This window comes from Clarias gariepinus, chromosome 16, assembly GCF_024256425.1.
Source record: "Clarias gariepinus isolate MV-2021 ecotype Netherlands chromosome 16, CGAR_prim_01v2, whole genome shotgun sequence".
Lineage (NCBI taxonomy): Eukaryota > Metazoa > Chordata > Actinopteri > Siluriformes > Clariidae > Clarias > Clarias gariepinus.
The window spans coordinates 16,164,493-16,181,572 of NC_071115.1; the positions used below are offsets into that span (position 1 = coordinate 16,164,493).

The 17,080-nt window shown below is 37.8% G+C and overlaps 1 protein-coding gene across 1 annotated transcript in view; it reads right to left on the bottom strand.

Moving 5' to 3' along the window:
• Positions 1 to 386: 386 nt before the first annotated feature.
• The window catches only part of grid2ipa (glutamate receptor, ionotropic, delta 2 (Grid2) interacting protein, a), a 30,286-nt gene continuing 13,592 nt past the window's right edge, over positions 387 to 17,080 (bottom strand). The window contains 19 exon segments of the mRNA XM_053515052.1: positions 387 to 958; positions 1,119 to 1,283; positions 2,405 to 2,523; positions 3,434 to 3,563; positions 3,768 to 3,854; positions 3,996 to 4,151; positions 4,351 to 4,547; positions 4,732 to 4,821; positions 5,890 to 5,977; positions 6,192 to 7,817; positions 8,030 to 8,397; positions 8,511 to 8,679; positions 8,917 to 9,023; positions 9,328 to 9,468; positions 9,753 to 9,904; positions 10,331 to 10,618; positions 10,886 to 10,955; positions 11,370 to 11,455; positions 13,051 to 13,323. Of these exon segments, the coding sequence (XP_053371027.1) occupies positions 875 to 958; positions 1,119 to 1,283; positions 2,405 to 2,523; positions 3,434 to 3,563; positions 3,768 to 3,854; positions 3,996 to 4,151; positions 4,351 to 4,547; positions 4,732 to 4,821; positions 5,890 to 5,977; positions 6,192 to 7,817; positions 8,030 to 8,397; positions 8,511 to 8,679; positions 8,917 to 9,023; positions 9,328 to 9,468; positions 9,753 to 9,904; positions 10,331 to 10,618; positions 10,886 to 10,955; positions 11,370 to 11,455; positions 13,051 to 13,323 (4,396 nt within the window). The 3' untranslated portion in view covers positions 387 to 874.

The following is a 17,080-nucleotide window of genomic DNA, read 5'->3' on the forward strand; positions in this document are numbered from 1 at the left end:
ACAAGTGACTTCAGTTCTATTTCACATTCAGCATATGATATAGCGATTAATTACCAAATATAAAACAGGAAACTTGGTGTAAAAATTAAAATTAATCAATCAATCAATCCATCATTCATTAAATTGTCCGCACACTAATAGCTAAATGCAAACATAATGGATAAATATAAGACATGTACAAAAGAAAACATATTTAACTCTCTCACAATTTCATCATACTACAATAAAAAATAACCTATAGAAACTCTTATAGTTACTCTTTATTATTTATTATTATATACCTTTATTATATATATTGCACAAAATATTGCACCCTAATTATAAGGATCACTTTACTAGTTAAAACATTAATTGAAATAATCATAAACCATACAGTATCTCTATAACAAATATAGAATGCTATATCCAAAGTGACCAACGTCTATGTAAATATATTCTACTATAGAAGAATCAGAATCATTACTTAAACAAAGCCCTCATGGATTAACAGTAAGCTCATTTCATTGATGTACAGTTTCATTCACAGTTCTGTTCACATTCCACAGCACATTCAGTACCCTATCTAAGTGTGTGTATGTTAAAAGTCACGCTGTATAATGCTACAACAAACTTTTGACTAAAGACATGTCTTTAGGTTTTTTTTTTGTTTTGTTTTTTTAATATAATTCAGTTTAAACATTTTCCAAAAACTGCAAGTATCCTACAGTATGTATCTGCACACATTGTCACTACTGTATGAGAGCTTGTGTAAAGAAACAGTTTTTCCAGGTATGTTTGTATGTTGTAACAAAGTCTTTTAGTGCATGATGTGTACTGTATGTGTGTGTATTATCATGTAAATGTGTATATAATATATGTGTGTGTGTGTGTCCCGTCACCATGCTAAGGGGGATGCCATGCGAGGACTTCGTGGGCTGCGTGGAGGATTTTCAGTAGCCTGGTTTTCCATTAAGGCTCTCTATAAAACACATCCACACACACACACATATATAGTATTTAGTTTTATAATTAACTGGCATTGCATTACGATGAATAAAATAATCATACTAACAAGATTTGGCTATGGACAAGACTTTCGTTGCAAATGTAAAAAAATCTTTACAGGCTAGGCAACTCACTTCAAACTTTGAAGTGAATTCGGCAAAAATGCCAAAGAAAGCCTCGGTGGTGGTGATCTTGCCATCCTCACCAAAGAAAGAGGCCACCTTACAAAATTCCTCCATAGCTCTCTGCTGTAGAGACTCCAGAGATTGCACAGCAGGGTGGCTGTTTTCTAAAAAACCCTACGCACAACACGGTTAAGGAAACAGACAGATATTTTTCTCGTTAACCTGTATACTATTTCACCAGATAATCACACAAACTAAATTTCTATTTCTATAAAGCTGCTTTGTGACAAAGTCCATTGACACAAAATTTAAAAAATGCTTCATGCGTACGGAAGTTGACTATACGAGTGACATACGTGCACTGAGACTGAGCATGGGCTGACAGTTACCCACAAATCCCACAAATGCAGGAGAAGAACCATTGACTCAGATGTGATCACGTGACGCTCGGAAGACAAAGCGTATATATATATATATATACTCCAGAACTCGTATTTCAAAATCGCGCTTGTTGTTAAGTTAAAATTTATTAAAAAATTTAGCTCATCTTGCAAGACTCACAAGCCAAAGTTTTACTCTATTTTATTATACACTGATCAGCCAAAACATTAAAACCACCTAGGTTTGTGCTATTGGATGTTGGCAGCGGATCCAAGACGTTCGCAGCAGAACCTTTGGGTGCCGCTGGTTGCAAGGTTGGGCCTCCATTAATTGGACTTGTCTTTCTGACGCTTGTGCTTGGGATCTGGTGACTTTGGATTTCAAATAAACAGCCTTGGGCTCTTTGTCTGGCCGGTTGTGGGGCATCGGGTGTTCTGGTGCTTTTCTATGGTGGCCAGCACTGTCTTTTTTGGTAATTTGGTTTTTAAGTACAAGTACAACATGTGGGTGTAATTAAATAGTAAGCAGAAGAATTGGCTCATCTTTGCTGACAGGAGTGTGTGGGTGTCACCAGGGGATTCCAGGAACTTATTCCATTCATCATTTGTCATCAACAGATTCATATTTCTCTCAAAACAAACCAGAAAAATGCCAGAAATGTAAATGAATCTACTCATATGTAACTGATCATTTTTGTTTAAAAAAGAAACTGATTCAAATCAAAGTGCACTGCTGTTTTTTTTTCTTCCTACCAGTAGCTCAAACAGAAATGAAAAAGCAGGAGCAGGTTCTGAGGGAATGGAAAAAGTGAGGTTCCAATTTCTCTATACCTCCTCACAGCATGACAGCTACAGTATATATGACAAACATTTGGGATTCTTAAAGTGTTTTTGTTACAAGGATTGAAAGGATACACTCATAACCACAGCAAAGCGGTCCTCAGCAGTGGCTGGCATCTTGTGGCAGGCTGAGCGAATGTCTTGGATGGTGCTGTGCAGATCATTCATATCTAAAGTGATGTTCCTCTGATTCACTAGTCAGACAGAAAAGGAGAAGGAAACAGGCATCATTCTAGCATCATAGAGTCTAAATCAGGAATCTTGGATTTTAGTCCTGGAGAGCAAGCATCCAACACAGTTTGGTGATTCTTCTGCTGATACACAGCTGATTCAACTTATCTTTGAATTGTCAGTTTCAGTGGGTGTGTTTTGGTGTTGGTGAATTACCAACGGTCCTGGACACAAGCCTTCGAGGACTAGAGTTGAACATTCATTCTCTTTTCTTGGAAAAGTATAAAGTGGAAGTTTTTATATAAACAATTATGGTGCATAGGAATGATACGCAATTGATTAATTGGATTGAAGAACCTAGGCAGTACATTAGAATGTGTTTAAATTTGAGATTTAAACAAAGACAAATTAGTATATTGCTCACAATTCCTTAGAATTGTTGTTAAAACAATATAAAAATTTAAAAAACAAACAAATCATGTGCACTGATTAACTGAGCACACTGATTGGTTTACCGATCGAGATGTGTTTTTCTTAGACCTACGCCTGTAAAAACAACAGAGAAAGGCTCATACCTGTGCACATACCACTGAGCTTCTACGGATTTAAAAATTTGTTACCATTTTTTAGTCCCTGAAATGGAAGAGACAGAGAATTTCCTTTCCTTTCTTGTATTTTCGTCCACATGACCCCTGGGGGGCTCCGTACAATATTGCACAAGCAAGCGTAAATATCAGCACGGATGTGAGGAGGAATGTCGGCCATAGACACTGACCATGGTGCTGACAAAAATTCTGACAAGAATTCATTGACGTGTGGTGCATCGTGGTGTAATAATATTTAGGTATCAGTTTGAAAATGAAAGCTCTCATTTAAACTTTAATAGAGGTATTGGAAACAATACCGCAATCAGTTCTGGGATTTATTGCTCACCTTTGGCTGCCATTGGTACGGTTGTGAGTTCTTTGGCAAAGTCCAGTACCTCAGGAAAATGTTGGCACAAGGATTTGGCAAGAATATGCAAAAAAGTGGATTTTCCATCCACGGTTTTGGTGGTAGCAAGCTACAAAAAAATGGTTATATCCATATTTGATTAAAGTATGGAAAAGGAATTTACAAAGTAAAGCATCAAGAAGCCTCTGAATTTTATTTCTCTGACTGTGCATCTAAAACTTTAAATCCAAAAACAAGCTCTTAAGTTGTAAAACAGTTCTTTATAATATAATAATGACCATTAAAACTCTACCAGACTAGGAAAGGAACTTACTTCAGTTAGGAAATTGATCTTAAAGCCAGTGGTCTTACTTCCCTTGGGTTGGCCATTGTTTAAGTAATTCCCCATGGCAAGGACAAACTGAAAAAAGAGTCATGAAAAAACACAACACTATGGCATAGTAATGAAGTCAGACTTCGATCAGAATGCCAGTTAGAAATGTGAGAAATGTAAAAATATTATATTTTGCAGTTCTCACTAGTGTGAGAAAGTCAATTCTACCTCCAGAATCTTTGCTAGTTTTTTGCTGTTTTTGAGCTCCAGTGAGGCCTTATAGATGCACTCATATCCTGCTCGCATCTCCTCAGTCTTCTCCTGCAGCATGCTTTTAAAATGCAGACTCTTCAGACGGGTCTTATACTCAGGCACAGACAGCATCTGGAGAACAATGCACACAAATACATACCAGGTCATTAAAAAAAAAAACAGCTTTATGACTACCCATTGGGTGGGAACTGACCCTAGGCCTTCTGCATGGGAGAACCAATGCTCATTAAGAACTGATACAGTTATAAAAGCATTTTGTACCAAAACAATAGAAAGCTAAGGTTTATGATTTACTTATTGGAACTATTACCTGTAAGACAAACTGATCTGGCTCACTCAGCTTGCTAGGGTCATCAGTGTACTGCTCGTAACGTTTGACTTCTTCATCATCTGGCGCATACAATAGCAGCTGCTTGATGTGTGCTGGCTCCAGGCGATCCGTCGACATTGTCATCAGCACATGCCGCAGCTCACCAGGAGACAGCTTCAAGTGGGCAATCAGGATGGCTAAAAGGAGAGCGGAACAAAAAGTTTGTCACAGCATTGCCTGGCAAAATCTGGAAACCTGTAAGACTGAAAATTAAACACAGATAATGAATAAATAAAATCACATCATCAAACAAATGAGCAAAGCTTCACACAAAATAACTGACCCAAAGAAGCCACTTTTAGCTTTTCCTTTTATACTCACAGGCATTGTATGCTTTCTTATGGGAAAGAATCTCAATCACATCTTTCTTTTTAAATGTTTCAGGCTGAGGTGCAGGTTCTGGAACAGAGACTGACACAAAATCAAAGAATAAGAGTGTGTTCTTTATTTAAAAAAAAAAAAAAGTGGAAAAGAAAAGTTTAAAAAAAATTAAAAAAAAGCTTTACTTCTGAGTGGCAAACAGATGCCAGTATCAATTGCTCATTTTAAAATTATATATAGATAAGACAAGATAAAAATCTGAAACACACAAATTTCTCAGTAAATACTGTAATAGTAAAATTAAATCAGGATTAAAAAGATTGCAAGCAAAGATGGAAATGATCCATAGTTATATAACGATAAATGAGATTAGGAGCAGCGTAAAATGAGCTCGGTGTCCAAATGCATACCACTGAGGCCATTATGCCCAGCTCCACTCACCTCGGAGGTGATAATTGCTAGTTGGAATTACCCCAATTTCAGTCTCAGCAAGTTCATTAAGAGACGTTGAAAACAAACTTGGACACCTGTCTTTGTTAGCAACAAGGTACTCAACTAACTGGTTGATGTAATTTACTAGTATTTATTAGTATGTAATTTACTATATATATTTCTCCTCCAACAGTCACCTGTATAGTCAATAGTTTAGATTTAATAAGTTAAAATGTATGTTTGCTTCAGATGCTGTGCACAGGCACACTGTTTAAAAATCATATGAACTGTTATAGGCTGCATTTGAGATAAAGTTGTAATTCCCCTTCCAGCCTTTAAAACCCACTGAAAATACCTCTCGACATGCAATTTCATTTGCTGGCCAATTATAAAAGTGCTTTAAAAGTGGAAGTCTTGCTTGTGTGATGACATCCATGCTTTTTTCCCCACTTTTCATGTTATATCATTCCATAATATTATTACTACTTGCAAATTAGCATTTAGCTGGCATTACAAACACATTAATAGTTAAGAAGACATGTTTTCTTTGACTTTTACTGCTTTGTGGCTTTAAATCACAATAATTTGTGGCCTTAAATCATAAGAAAAAAGATATTATTTTAATATTATTGTTTGCAATTGTTTATGTACGAAGGCAGCATAATTCTTTCACTTAGACAGTTTAGAATGATTTATTAAACACACACACACATACGGTTTACTCACTTGGACTCTTCTGCGTCCCAAAATGCAGTTCCAAGTCCAAATATTTTACCATGTCACTGAGTTTGTCATAATCAGAATCCTCTCCCAACTGTAGTAAAAAAAAGGTGTTTTACACTTATTGGTATTTTGCCCATGTTCTACATGTTACATAAATAGAGATGTCTCAAAACAAGATGTCTCAAGATTCTCAGTACAGAATGTAGAGTATAGGGAATGTCACTTGGGTGGGCTGTATATACATTCATTCCTTTATAATAAAAGTTAATTCTTTAGACAAACTAAAAACTGATACATCAACTTACCTGTCCCCAGATAGTTCCTTCAGAATTCTCAACCTGTTCCCAACGTAGCCTCTTCACATTCATGTGACTGGAGTCTGATTTATGTGGTGAGGCTCGGGGCAGAGGGGGTGGCATACAAGGAGGGGGTAAAGGTGGAGGAGGAGGAGGCTCCAGAATAGATGCTTCTTGGTGGTGGGGCTGAGGCTGGGGCTGAGGTTGAGGCTGTGATTGAGACAGAGCTTCATGGTGATGTTGATGCCGTTGGTGCTGAATGGGATGAGGACTCTGTCTGGCCTGGGTTGAAGGTTGGGAAGAATGAGACTGATGTTGGTGTTGATGTGGCTGCTGCTGTTGCTGTTGCTGCTGTTGCTGTTGTTGTTGTTGCTGTTGTTGTCTTTGTTGTTGTGATACTGGCTGATGCAGAGGCAGGAAGGTGGAGAGGACCTGGGTCTGGTGGGGTTGGTGGGGCTGGTGGATAACATGGTATTGTGGGGCAGATTGCACAAGCTGTGTCTGATGGATGTGCTCAATTTGATGAATGTGATGAGAATGGTGGCTATGTGGAGAAGGATGGTTTGGTGGGTAAACTTGATGGATCTGATGGATTTGGTGTTGACTGGGATAACCTGACTGAGGTTGTGGACTCTGTTGATTCTGGCGAATAGACTGGGAGTTCAGTTGAGACACCTGGGCTTGATGCATTTCAGCTCTCCTTTCAGCTCTCTCTGACCTCTCCAACCGTTCCATTCGTTCTAAACGTTCCATTCGTTCTAAATGTTCAATTCTTTCCAATCTATCCAGCCTATCCATGGAGCTTGATAGGTGAGCTTGATGGCTCTGATGATGACTAAGGGGAGTCTGATGACCTTGGTGCACTGGTTGAGGGTGGTAAACCTCATAAACATGTCTATCAGACAGTTCCATTCTATCAATTTTGTCAAGCCTGTCCATGGAGCTAGAGAGTTGGGTCTGATGGGTATTATGAGTTTGGTGGCTTTGATGCATTTGACGGCTCTGCTGAGCTTGATGAAGTTGGTGACTGTGCTGAGCCTGATGACTTTGGTGAATTTGATAGGCCTGTTGATCTTGTTGACTTTGCTGAGTTTGGTGATGCATTTGGTACATGATATGGCTATGGATGGCAGATGGAGATAGGTCCGGGGAAGGCAATGGGGGCAGGGACTGGTGCATCTGCTGTAGAAGATGCTGGGGGGGTCCAGTTGTTGGCTGGACTGGTAGAGACTGTGCTTCTTGTATAACCTGGTGGGACATCAATTCATCCCGAGTAGGAAGCACCTTGTTAATGGATTGTCGCTTTGGAGGTGGATTGGCCCTAGGAGGAGGGGGAGGTGGAGGTCCTGGTTGACGACGGAAAGTTAAATGTCGGGGGATTTGATCAGGGGTGAAGTTGCTGGGAGGTGGTGGATCATTAAACTGAACAGGTGGTGGGGGCGGTGGGGTGAGAGGTGGAGGTGGAATGTGGTCAGAGCTGGATGAATAGGTGAGAGAACTTGCATCCTCACTGCTACTATGCATCTCACTGGCACTGCTAAGTTCAGGTGGGATATAAGGGCCTTCGTCTTCCTCCTCATCTTCATCCTCTACATCCTCATCCTCCTCATCTTGCAGGGTCATCTGGACCACATCCTAAGGTTACCATCAAACACATTGGAACAGAACTTTATGTAGGAGTTCTTAACTTTGTAGGAGTAATTTGTCAAAAGGTAAAAAAGGGGTTAGTAGAAAAAACCTAGTTAAACAGAGTTTAAATTGAACCATTTGGTCAAATAACAACAACAACCACAGCAACCATACTGTAAAGCATAAAACACACTTTCTTTAAATCATCAGATACATACCTCCTCGTAGTCATTCTCTGGAGACAAGAAATCATCAACAGAGAGCTGCTGACCCAGCTGCTCTGTGAGGGCCTCCATGAACAGGTCTGTATCAGCACTTCGGGGGGGACGAGAAAACGTGTATCGCTTCTTTCGGATGGGAGGACTGGATATGTAGTCTGGGGGGCTTGGTGGATAGTCAGGGGGAGATGGTGGTGATAATGGTGGGCTATCCAGACTAATGTAGGGGTTGGACTCTGCACTCCCATGGGATGGAAGCTCCTGGGGATAGTTTGAGCCTTGGGGACTGGGCAGGGGCTCAATCCATAAAGGTTGTGGAGGTGGGGGAGGGGGAGGGGGAGGCTGCACTGATATAATCTTACGACTGCCTGTAAATGATGGAAAAATATAATCATTACAGAAGCATTTGTCAGTTACTTAAACTAATAGAAATTCTGGTTGGCTAAGGTAAGTGGGTTTTTTTTTGGCTGCTTTTGTATACCTGAACTAGCCCGTACAGAAGGCGAGGAAGATTTAGCTCTAAAAGACTGGCTAGATGAGTGAGGGTAGATGTCAATCAATGTTTCAGGGGCAGGAGGTGGGCGACTCTTTAGCGATTTAGACCTCTTGCCAACATGCACATTTTCAAGCTCAGCATATACAGCTGATAGCTATTGAAAAAGAAGGAAGTTTCAGATAATAGAAATAAAACTGTGCTGTAATCAATACAATATCTAAACAAGCTACAGAACACAAGATGATCAAAAAGGGTAATGTTTTATATCGATTTTATTAGACACCTATGTTAGTTTTTATTTTTATCTCAGAAAGTGAGTAAAAATCCTTTATTTAATTTTCCATGACTAGTTAAAGTTAAATGCACTCCAGTTATCTATTTCTTTGCTCACGTTAGTAAGGTTGTTGGGGGTTTCTGGCAGAGAAGTCCCATCTCCGGACTGTCTTTCTCCGGGGGCCAGTCTCATAGGAGCCACCTCAACAGGCTCTGTGCGGATCCCTGATGAAAAAAAAAGGAAAGAAAGAAAAGAAAAATACTTGTGCTTAACCTAAAACTAACCTTGTACAATAAAGTGGTGAACTAAAGACAATTTCAGTGCACTGAAAAGATTATTTTGTTGTTTAAACATACATGAGATTCTCAAAAAATCATTCAAGCTAAATGAGGTAGGTTTTATTAAGAGAAAAAAATATAGAGCTAGAAATTCAAAAAAAAAAAAAGATCACAGAAAGATTAAACGAAAAACTACACCGTTTGATTTAGTTGAATGAGGTAATGTTATGACAGTTTAGTTTAGTTTTACCCATTCCTAGATGAGTGCCAATAACCAGGTCATCTGAACTACGGCCTCTCACACTGCTCCGGTAGGTGGTGCCCGTCACCTTCATGGAGCTACTACGCCGATGGGGCTCTGGAGCTGGTGGCTCTGGCTCTGCCACAGGCACTTATGACACACAAACAAACAAAACATTAAAAAGAACAGCCAACCACTGAAAAAACAAGATATTTTCTGGGCCCAGATTTGGGTTATTTGTTTAATAATAATAAAATTACAAACACTAATTAAATAAAAATTGTAAAAAAAAAAATACATCTGGGATTAACGGAGCAAACTTTGTACACCTTCTGTAGAAAATATCCATAAATCATTTAAACTATTTTCTAAACTAAAAGCAATGCATACTGTATATGATTACCAACACTCCAATGTATGTACACACAACTCACATGTGATTTTGTAACCAAGGAAGCGTGAGATCTTGCTCTGACAATGTTCTTGCTCCTCATAGGTCAGCAGTTGGTAAATGAACTGCCAGATCACCTGCTTAGCTGGAGTATCCAGGATTGGAAACACATCTACGATAAGAGTATCCACATTCCTATACAGCAAACGCAAAAGTTCACATTTGGGTGCAAAGTCACAAAGAATGATGTTTGCATTTAAATAAGCACATTTCGATTTATTACTTACTGCTATAATTAATATGTTAATAAGTTATGAACTGTCCAATATGTTATTAAATTATAATTTTTGTTACAACACTCAATCAGGCAATCAAAACAAACACAGGTAATCCAAAAGTGTAATCATTTAAACAGCCACGGGTCAGTCGACCAGCTAACAACTTATAAAGGTTGAGCAGAAATCACAATCCAAAAAGCAAAGCAAGAGTCATATGCCAATATGCCAATCAAACAAAATGGTAACATCCGTAATGATGAATTGATGATCATAAATTCTGATGAACATATGGTTTCTCCTGTTACAGTTGCATGCTAACTGACCTGAGTAGCACACCACTCACCTGTGCTGGAAGAAGGCCTCAAGGGCCTTGCAGATGGTGTATCTCTCTTGCAGGGTGAGCAGGTGCTCCAGCTGCTGACTGAAAGTGCGCCCATGCACACGGATGCTGGGTGGCAGAATTTCCGCCACCCACTGTAGCGAGCTGAGCACAGGAGAACGTGAGCGTGGAGATGCCTCCAAAGCCTCTGGCTCAGCCAGCATGAAGGATGGAGGGCCATCTTCTACCACTAGCGAAGGCATTGCACCACTTCCTTGAAGCATCGCCACCACCTTCTCATGGGCACAGTTCCTACGAAAACACTTATGTTTGTTGGATTTTTTTCTTCAACTCTATACCTTCTTTAGCCTCCAGTAATAATTGTCCCTTTGCTTAGCAGTAGCCAATGACATTTTTAGACATTACAGATAAGGGTGCACTTTCTAAATGTTGCATGTGGTTTAGAATGATGGCATAGACATGGGTCAACATACAATACACGACAAGTAACACAAACATTCACATGCTTGTTGCTTTGTATTGTAATAGTAAAGCCAGATTTATTACAATAAAAACTACCTCATGTCAAGGCCATTAAGAAACAAGATGCGATCTCCAGGTTTAAGGCCTGCTTTCTCAGCTGGGCTACCTGAAAAACAGTCACATGTTTCACATACACAATTCAATACACTTTGATGACACTTTAAACTACAGGCACTGAGACCGAGCACCCTCAGCCATCAAACCCTGTTGGAGAGGAACATTCAAACCAATTTACACCAATCATACCCACACACTTAAAACTACAGCACTAGTTACCAAACTTTAAGCAGTTTCTTACTTATCCCCATGCTAGTATTTCACACAAAAACATCAGCCATACTATTGTTTTGAGCCTCAAGAAATGCCTTAAAATGTTTTGGAACTTAAATAGAAGAAATCTAGCACATCAGGCATTGGCAATATTTAAACTGTTTATGTAAATTAACCATGGAAGACATACTTATAAATTAAGATGGACATAGATATTATGTTTACTGGTTTATTTGTGTGTTTTTTGTACCTGGAATAACAGAGTCGATCCAAACAGGAGCGTGCCCGCGTAGTGTAAAACCAAAACTTTGGTTCCCTTTGTAGACCCGCACTGTCCTATAACGCAGGAAGAAAAAAGCCAAATGTCAGGTTTCAATCTTAAAATGCTTTTAAATAATGCCTTAAAATGTTTGTATGGCATAAGTCCCTCATTCATGTAGAGATCCTTACACGTACACACCTCGGCCCCATCTAATCATCCTTGTGTTTCCATAGTAACTCCCTAGACCACCACTAGAAATAATATATAATGTATCTGTATAATAAAAATAAATAAAATAAAATAATAATAATAATAATAATAATAATAATAATATGAAGAACTATTCTTTTTTTCTTATGATTTATTATTATTATTTTTGTTATTGTTATAATAATAAAAAAAAAAAATATATATATATATATATATATATATATATATATATATATATATATAATAAAATGTTTTAATAATAATAATAATATGTAGAACTATTCTTTTTCTTATGATTTATTATTATTATTATTATTATTGTTATTGTTATAATACTAAGAAATATATATATATATATATATATATATATATATATATATATATATATATATATATTATAATGTTATAATAATAATAATAATAATAATAATAATAATAGTAGTAGTAGAAGTCGCTGTAGTACAGTAGTAGTATTACATAATATGTATGCTTCCAGTAAATTAAAACTTCGCTATAAAAGCACAAGATAAAACACTGAGATCACAGATTTTTTTTGGTCTGAAAGTCCATATGGTAGCTTTGATGCTGTAATAAAAATATACCTGAAAGCAGCGACTGAAGGTGCAAGCTCCATGAGTGATGTTTTATAATTTATGAGAACTAGAAAGGTTATTGTCACGGTGAGCTTGACCCATCAAATAAAAATCTTCAATTAAATATACACCTTAAAAAAAGTGTCTGGGACTTACAAATAAATAAAAACTTAAGCTCTAAAGTAAAAAAAAAAAAAGGAACCAGAGAACAGTTTAAAGACAAGATTTACCTGTAGTGATTAAAGTTAAAACAGACAGATCAAAGCTTCTCTGAAGGCCATCATGACATTTCACCAGCGCTAATTCTGTGCCACACTGATAGTAGTGATAATCCTACACTGAAATCTAAAACTCTTTTTTCTTTTTCTTGATCTGAAAATTTGTGGCATCATTTCCATAAGAGTGTATTTAAGAACTTTTTTGCTTTTTATAGTTTTTCAGAGCCACTGTTGAAATGTACCTTAATTTTTCCAATTAAAAAGTCATTTAATAGCTCTTGATATACTGTATAAGTGCTGTTATTACATAGGTGAGGTAACTTGCAATGCTATTTGGGGTATTTTAGCATTACTTTAGGTCACACTCCAAAGCAAATAGTTCAGGGTGTTACGGCTTTGGGATAGGTAACCTGCGTTTTTAGCCACTACATCAAAAGATTGTCTGATAATGTAGTGATTAGTTTGAGAGCTTTTAGTAATTTAAAGTTTTTTTTCAGTACAAACATCTGAAATAATTGAAGGTGAAACTACAAGTTAGTATTTATTAGAAACAAATCTTCAACTCTAAAGGAATAGTATAATAATTAAAGCATATCATATTGTACCATATCATACATCATTATTATAGTGTTACCCTGAATTACTTGCCTGCGGTTGGCGATGGCGCCGGTGTGGCCAGCGATGAGTGAAGTCGTTTTGCGAAGGCCACGAGAGGGTGGTATGATGCCATCCTCATGGGCAGTGCGTGGCACTGAGCTGGCCCGTGTAGACACCAGCAGCCGCTCCGGGTGATCCTCACTGCGGCTGCGGCGCAGTCCACTCTGTCTGTGCTCGCTAAAACTGCGGCCCCTCAGGCGGCTTATCAGACTCTGGGAGACCACATCATCAAAGCGTTGTCGGTGCTTCTTTGGAATGAATATCCTAATGAACATGACAGAAAAGGAGTAAAAACAGGAATAGGTGCAAAGAACGGAAATTACAGTCTCTCCACCAAACTCAAAATCACTGAAGTGAGAAGGATGTAGAGCCATTGGAAGAAGAGAGAGAGAGAGAGAGAGAGAGAATACATGGAGGCAGGACAACTGTTCACACATATCTCCTGAGTGGAGGAGGAGGAGGTGAGTGAGTGTGCAGCAGAGAAAGTCTGCTATAATTTACATCATGATGAAAATGCATTCAAAAATCTCTTTCCCTTGGCACTTGATGTCCATTATATGCAATAAAACTGACACTTTTGTCACTGTTGATAACAAATAAATAAAAATAGACCCATTCGTCTAAGAATCTGGAATCTGATGGCAGTTTGTTGGGGAAAAAAGTAAGAAGTGCAGTATTACTTCAAATGATGTATATGCAATTTATTAACGATCTTCTCATTTGTCACCATAAACATATCATCCAGCATCTCACCTACCAAAATTATAAATTAAGTCTATCTGAAAAAATAAGATGATATGGGACTGCAAAATTTGTATATTTAAATAGGATGATATGTTTCCCCAGACATTAAAGATAAAAGTACAAAATAACCTGACCCATATGAATAGTGGATTCATTTGGTGAAATTTTCATATTTTAATCTGTCTTGTCCCAGCTAATCGGCTAATTAGGTCTCTAAGTTAGCAATTAGTTACCTTGGTCCTGGAGGAACGTTGTTTTGTTTCACTGTGTACTAACTGTATATGGTTGAAGTGACAATAAAAGCCTACATGACTACTTGCCTTGACTTGACTTGATTTCTATATTTTCTAGTTCTGAAAACTATCCACCTCCCTGACTAAGAGAACGGTATCTGCAGTATCGAAATACAGAGTCTCTCAATAATAAATACATTTCCAGCTTTTAAAAACACACCCAAAATTGAAAGGGGTGAAAAATGCATTTAGAGTTAATGTTAAAGTACCATGTGGTGTGCATGCACGCTATACAGGAACTCCCCCCCCCCCCTTTATGGGATAGGTTCTGGATCTACCATAGGACCGACAGGGATAAAGTGTTTCCTGAAAGTGAGTGATTGATTCCATTCAGCTGCAGTGTAGTTACACCTCAGACATTTTGACAGCCAGTAACAGCAAGCTGTCATTATTATAAGCTACAGTGATTCACATTCTTTTCTTCTGCTTTTTTCTCTACGCAACAAAAACAAACAAACAAAAGTGAACTACAGCAATATTAAAATCACTTTGAAATAAACTGCTTTAAACCTAATTAGCATTTAATAATTTGCTATAATAAGCTACTAAAGAAAGGGAATAGGATATACGGTAAGCTGCAGGAAGTGATACGTCTTCATATTGTCAGGCAGCCAATTAAAGAGCTATACCCATACCCCGTAGTCCATGGGTAACACTTCTCCTAATTAACACATTCCAGAAGGCCACTTGCACCGTTAAGGAGAGCAAGTGGGCTTCTTGTTGAAATCAATTCTACATTGTATGAATAAATTGTACCTGCTCTCATTCTCCCTCGTAACCCTCCCTCAGGAATGGCTCCATTTCTTCCTCTCTCCCTCCATCTCATATATATAGAGCAAAAAGGGTCTACATAATGGTTGTGCTTCGATATAGCACAAGCTGATTAAGGTGAAGAGCTGTGCTTGCCATTCCTCAAAATTCAAATTTCCCGAGGATGCAGAAGACAAAACGAAGCTATAGTGGAAGACAAAATGAAGCTATAGTGGAAGACAATTCTGAATATTCTGGCAGATTACAGCTGTCGGAAAGTGCGTTTTGTAGGCTTTCAGAGTGTGAATTGACTAGTCATAGATGAGATAAAGTAAATATGAAAGTTAAAAGGAGGACATGGATATAAAGTACAAATCAAGTAAAATAAATATTATTAAAGTGTTATTAAAAAAAAGGGTTTAAAAAAACAGAAATGTGAAAAAAAAAATTATATACAAATCAAACATTACGTTAAAACTACCTGCCTAATACTGTGTAGGTCCCTCTTGTGCCACCAAGACATGGACATGGACCTCTGAAGGTATTCTGTGGTATCTGGCACTAAGATTTTAGCAGTAGATCCTTTAAGTCCAATAAGATGCAATGTGGGTCCTCCATGGATCAAAACTGTTTTTCCAGCAGATCTCACAGATGCTCTATTGGATTGAGCCCCGGGAAATTTGGAGGCCAAGTCAACACCTTAAAGTCTTTGTCATGTCCTCAAACCATCTCTGAACACTTTTTTTGCCATGTGGCGGGGTGCACTACTGTGCTAAAATAGGTGATTAGGGAATACTGTTAGAGGGGTATACTTGTTGTGCAAAAATGTTTAGATTGTGGCACATGCCAAAGTAACATCCACATGAATGCCAGGAACCAAGATTACCAATGTGTCTTTTTTCCCCCACATAGTCCATCCTGGAACCATATTTTCCCCAGGTAAGTGACACACATGCACTTGGCCATCCTCAGGATGTAAAAAAATTTGATTTATTTAACCAGGCCATATTCTTTAATTGCACTATCCTACACTTTTTGATTTTCCTGTGCCTATTACAGCCACTTCTGGCAACATGGGCTATTAAATACAGCTACTGTAGCTGCAATGGTCATTTACCTTTCTTTCACATCCACTATTAACTTTTAACAGAAACTGTGGGATTGGACCAGACAGACAACATTTCTCAACCCATTGATGGGTTCCATTGTTATGAAATGATCCATTTTAATTAGGGTATCTAATTAAAATTACTGGAGTGTTCAAAGCCCTAACCTTAATCACCCAAAATTGGGGAATTAATTAATAAATGAAGAAGCCTTTCGTTTGCCACATAAACATCACAGCTCAGTAAGATTCTTATCTTCACATATCACAGCTTGCTGAGCAAAAGGGACAGTCATGAGACAGCATCCTGACAGGTAACAGGGTTAACGATCTCACTCGAGCCCTAGCTTTGCAGCTCTGCGGCTTGAACCACCAACCTTTAGATACTGTATGTAACCCAAAGCTTTAATCCCAGAACCATCAGTGCCCAAATACTGTATGTCCTGTTAATGAGGTTCTCAAACATGTCAGCAGGAATGGGGAAAATTACAAATATGCTAAAAATTTGCAAAGTAGTAAAGAAAGCATGAACAAGGTTATTCCATGCATTCAACTTAATTAAAAGGATATGCCTTATTAGACTGTTGCAGTAATATGTAACCAGTGAGTATAAACATCATTTTACTATATATTTTTATATTTAAAAAAAAAAGCGCTGACAGTAGTTCTGGACATTTCATAATTCAGTTTCTCATAATAAGTGTAAAAAAAAGAGAGACTGTTGAGGAAATGAATGTATATCATCAATAATAAATAAAAAATTAGAAATAGTTATATGTGTTAATTAATTAATTGTTTTCAAATTGATGTTGTACAAATTAATATTTTGGACCATGATGTTATTTAAAAAAAAAAAGTATCATTTAATTGATTTTAAGACTTACTTGCTGAAAATAGCTTTCTTCACTTACAATGTCAGAAATGAATGGGGACACATTTGCTTCTGAAATCAAACACACTGGGCTTGAAATGTACTGGGGCAGATTTATACATTCTAACAATATGGAGGAACTTTTTACATTACTGACAGCTCAGAATAACCTCAGCTTGTATAACCTAAAGGTCAGATTTTAATTATCACGCATGTTCACACCTTTCCAGTGGCTGCATCTCAGCAGTGTGTGCAGCA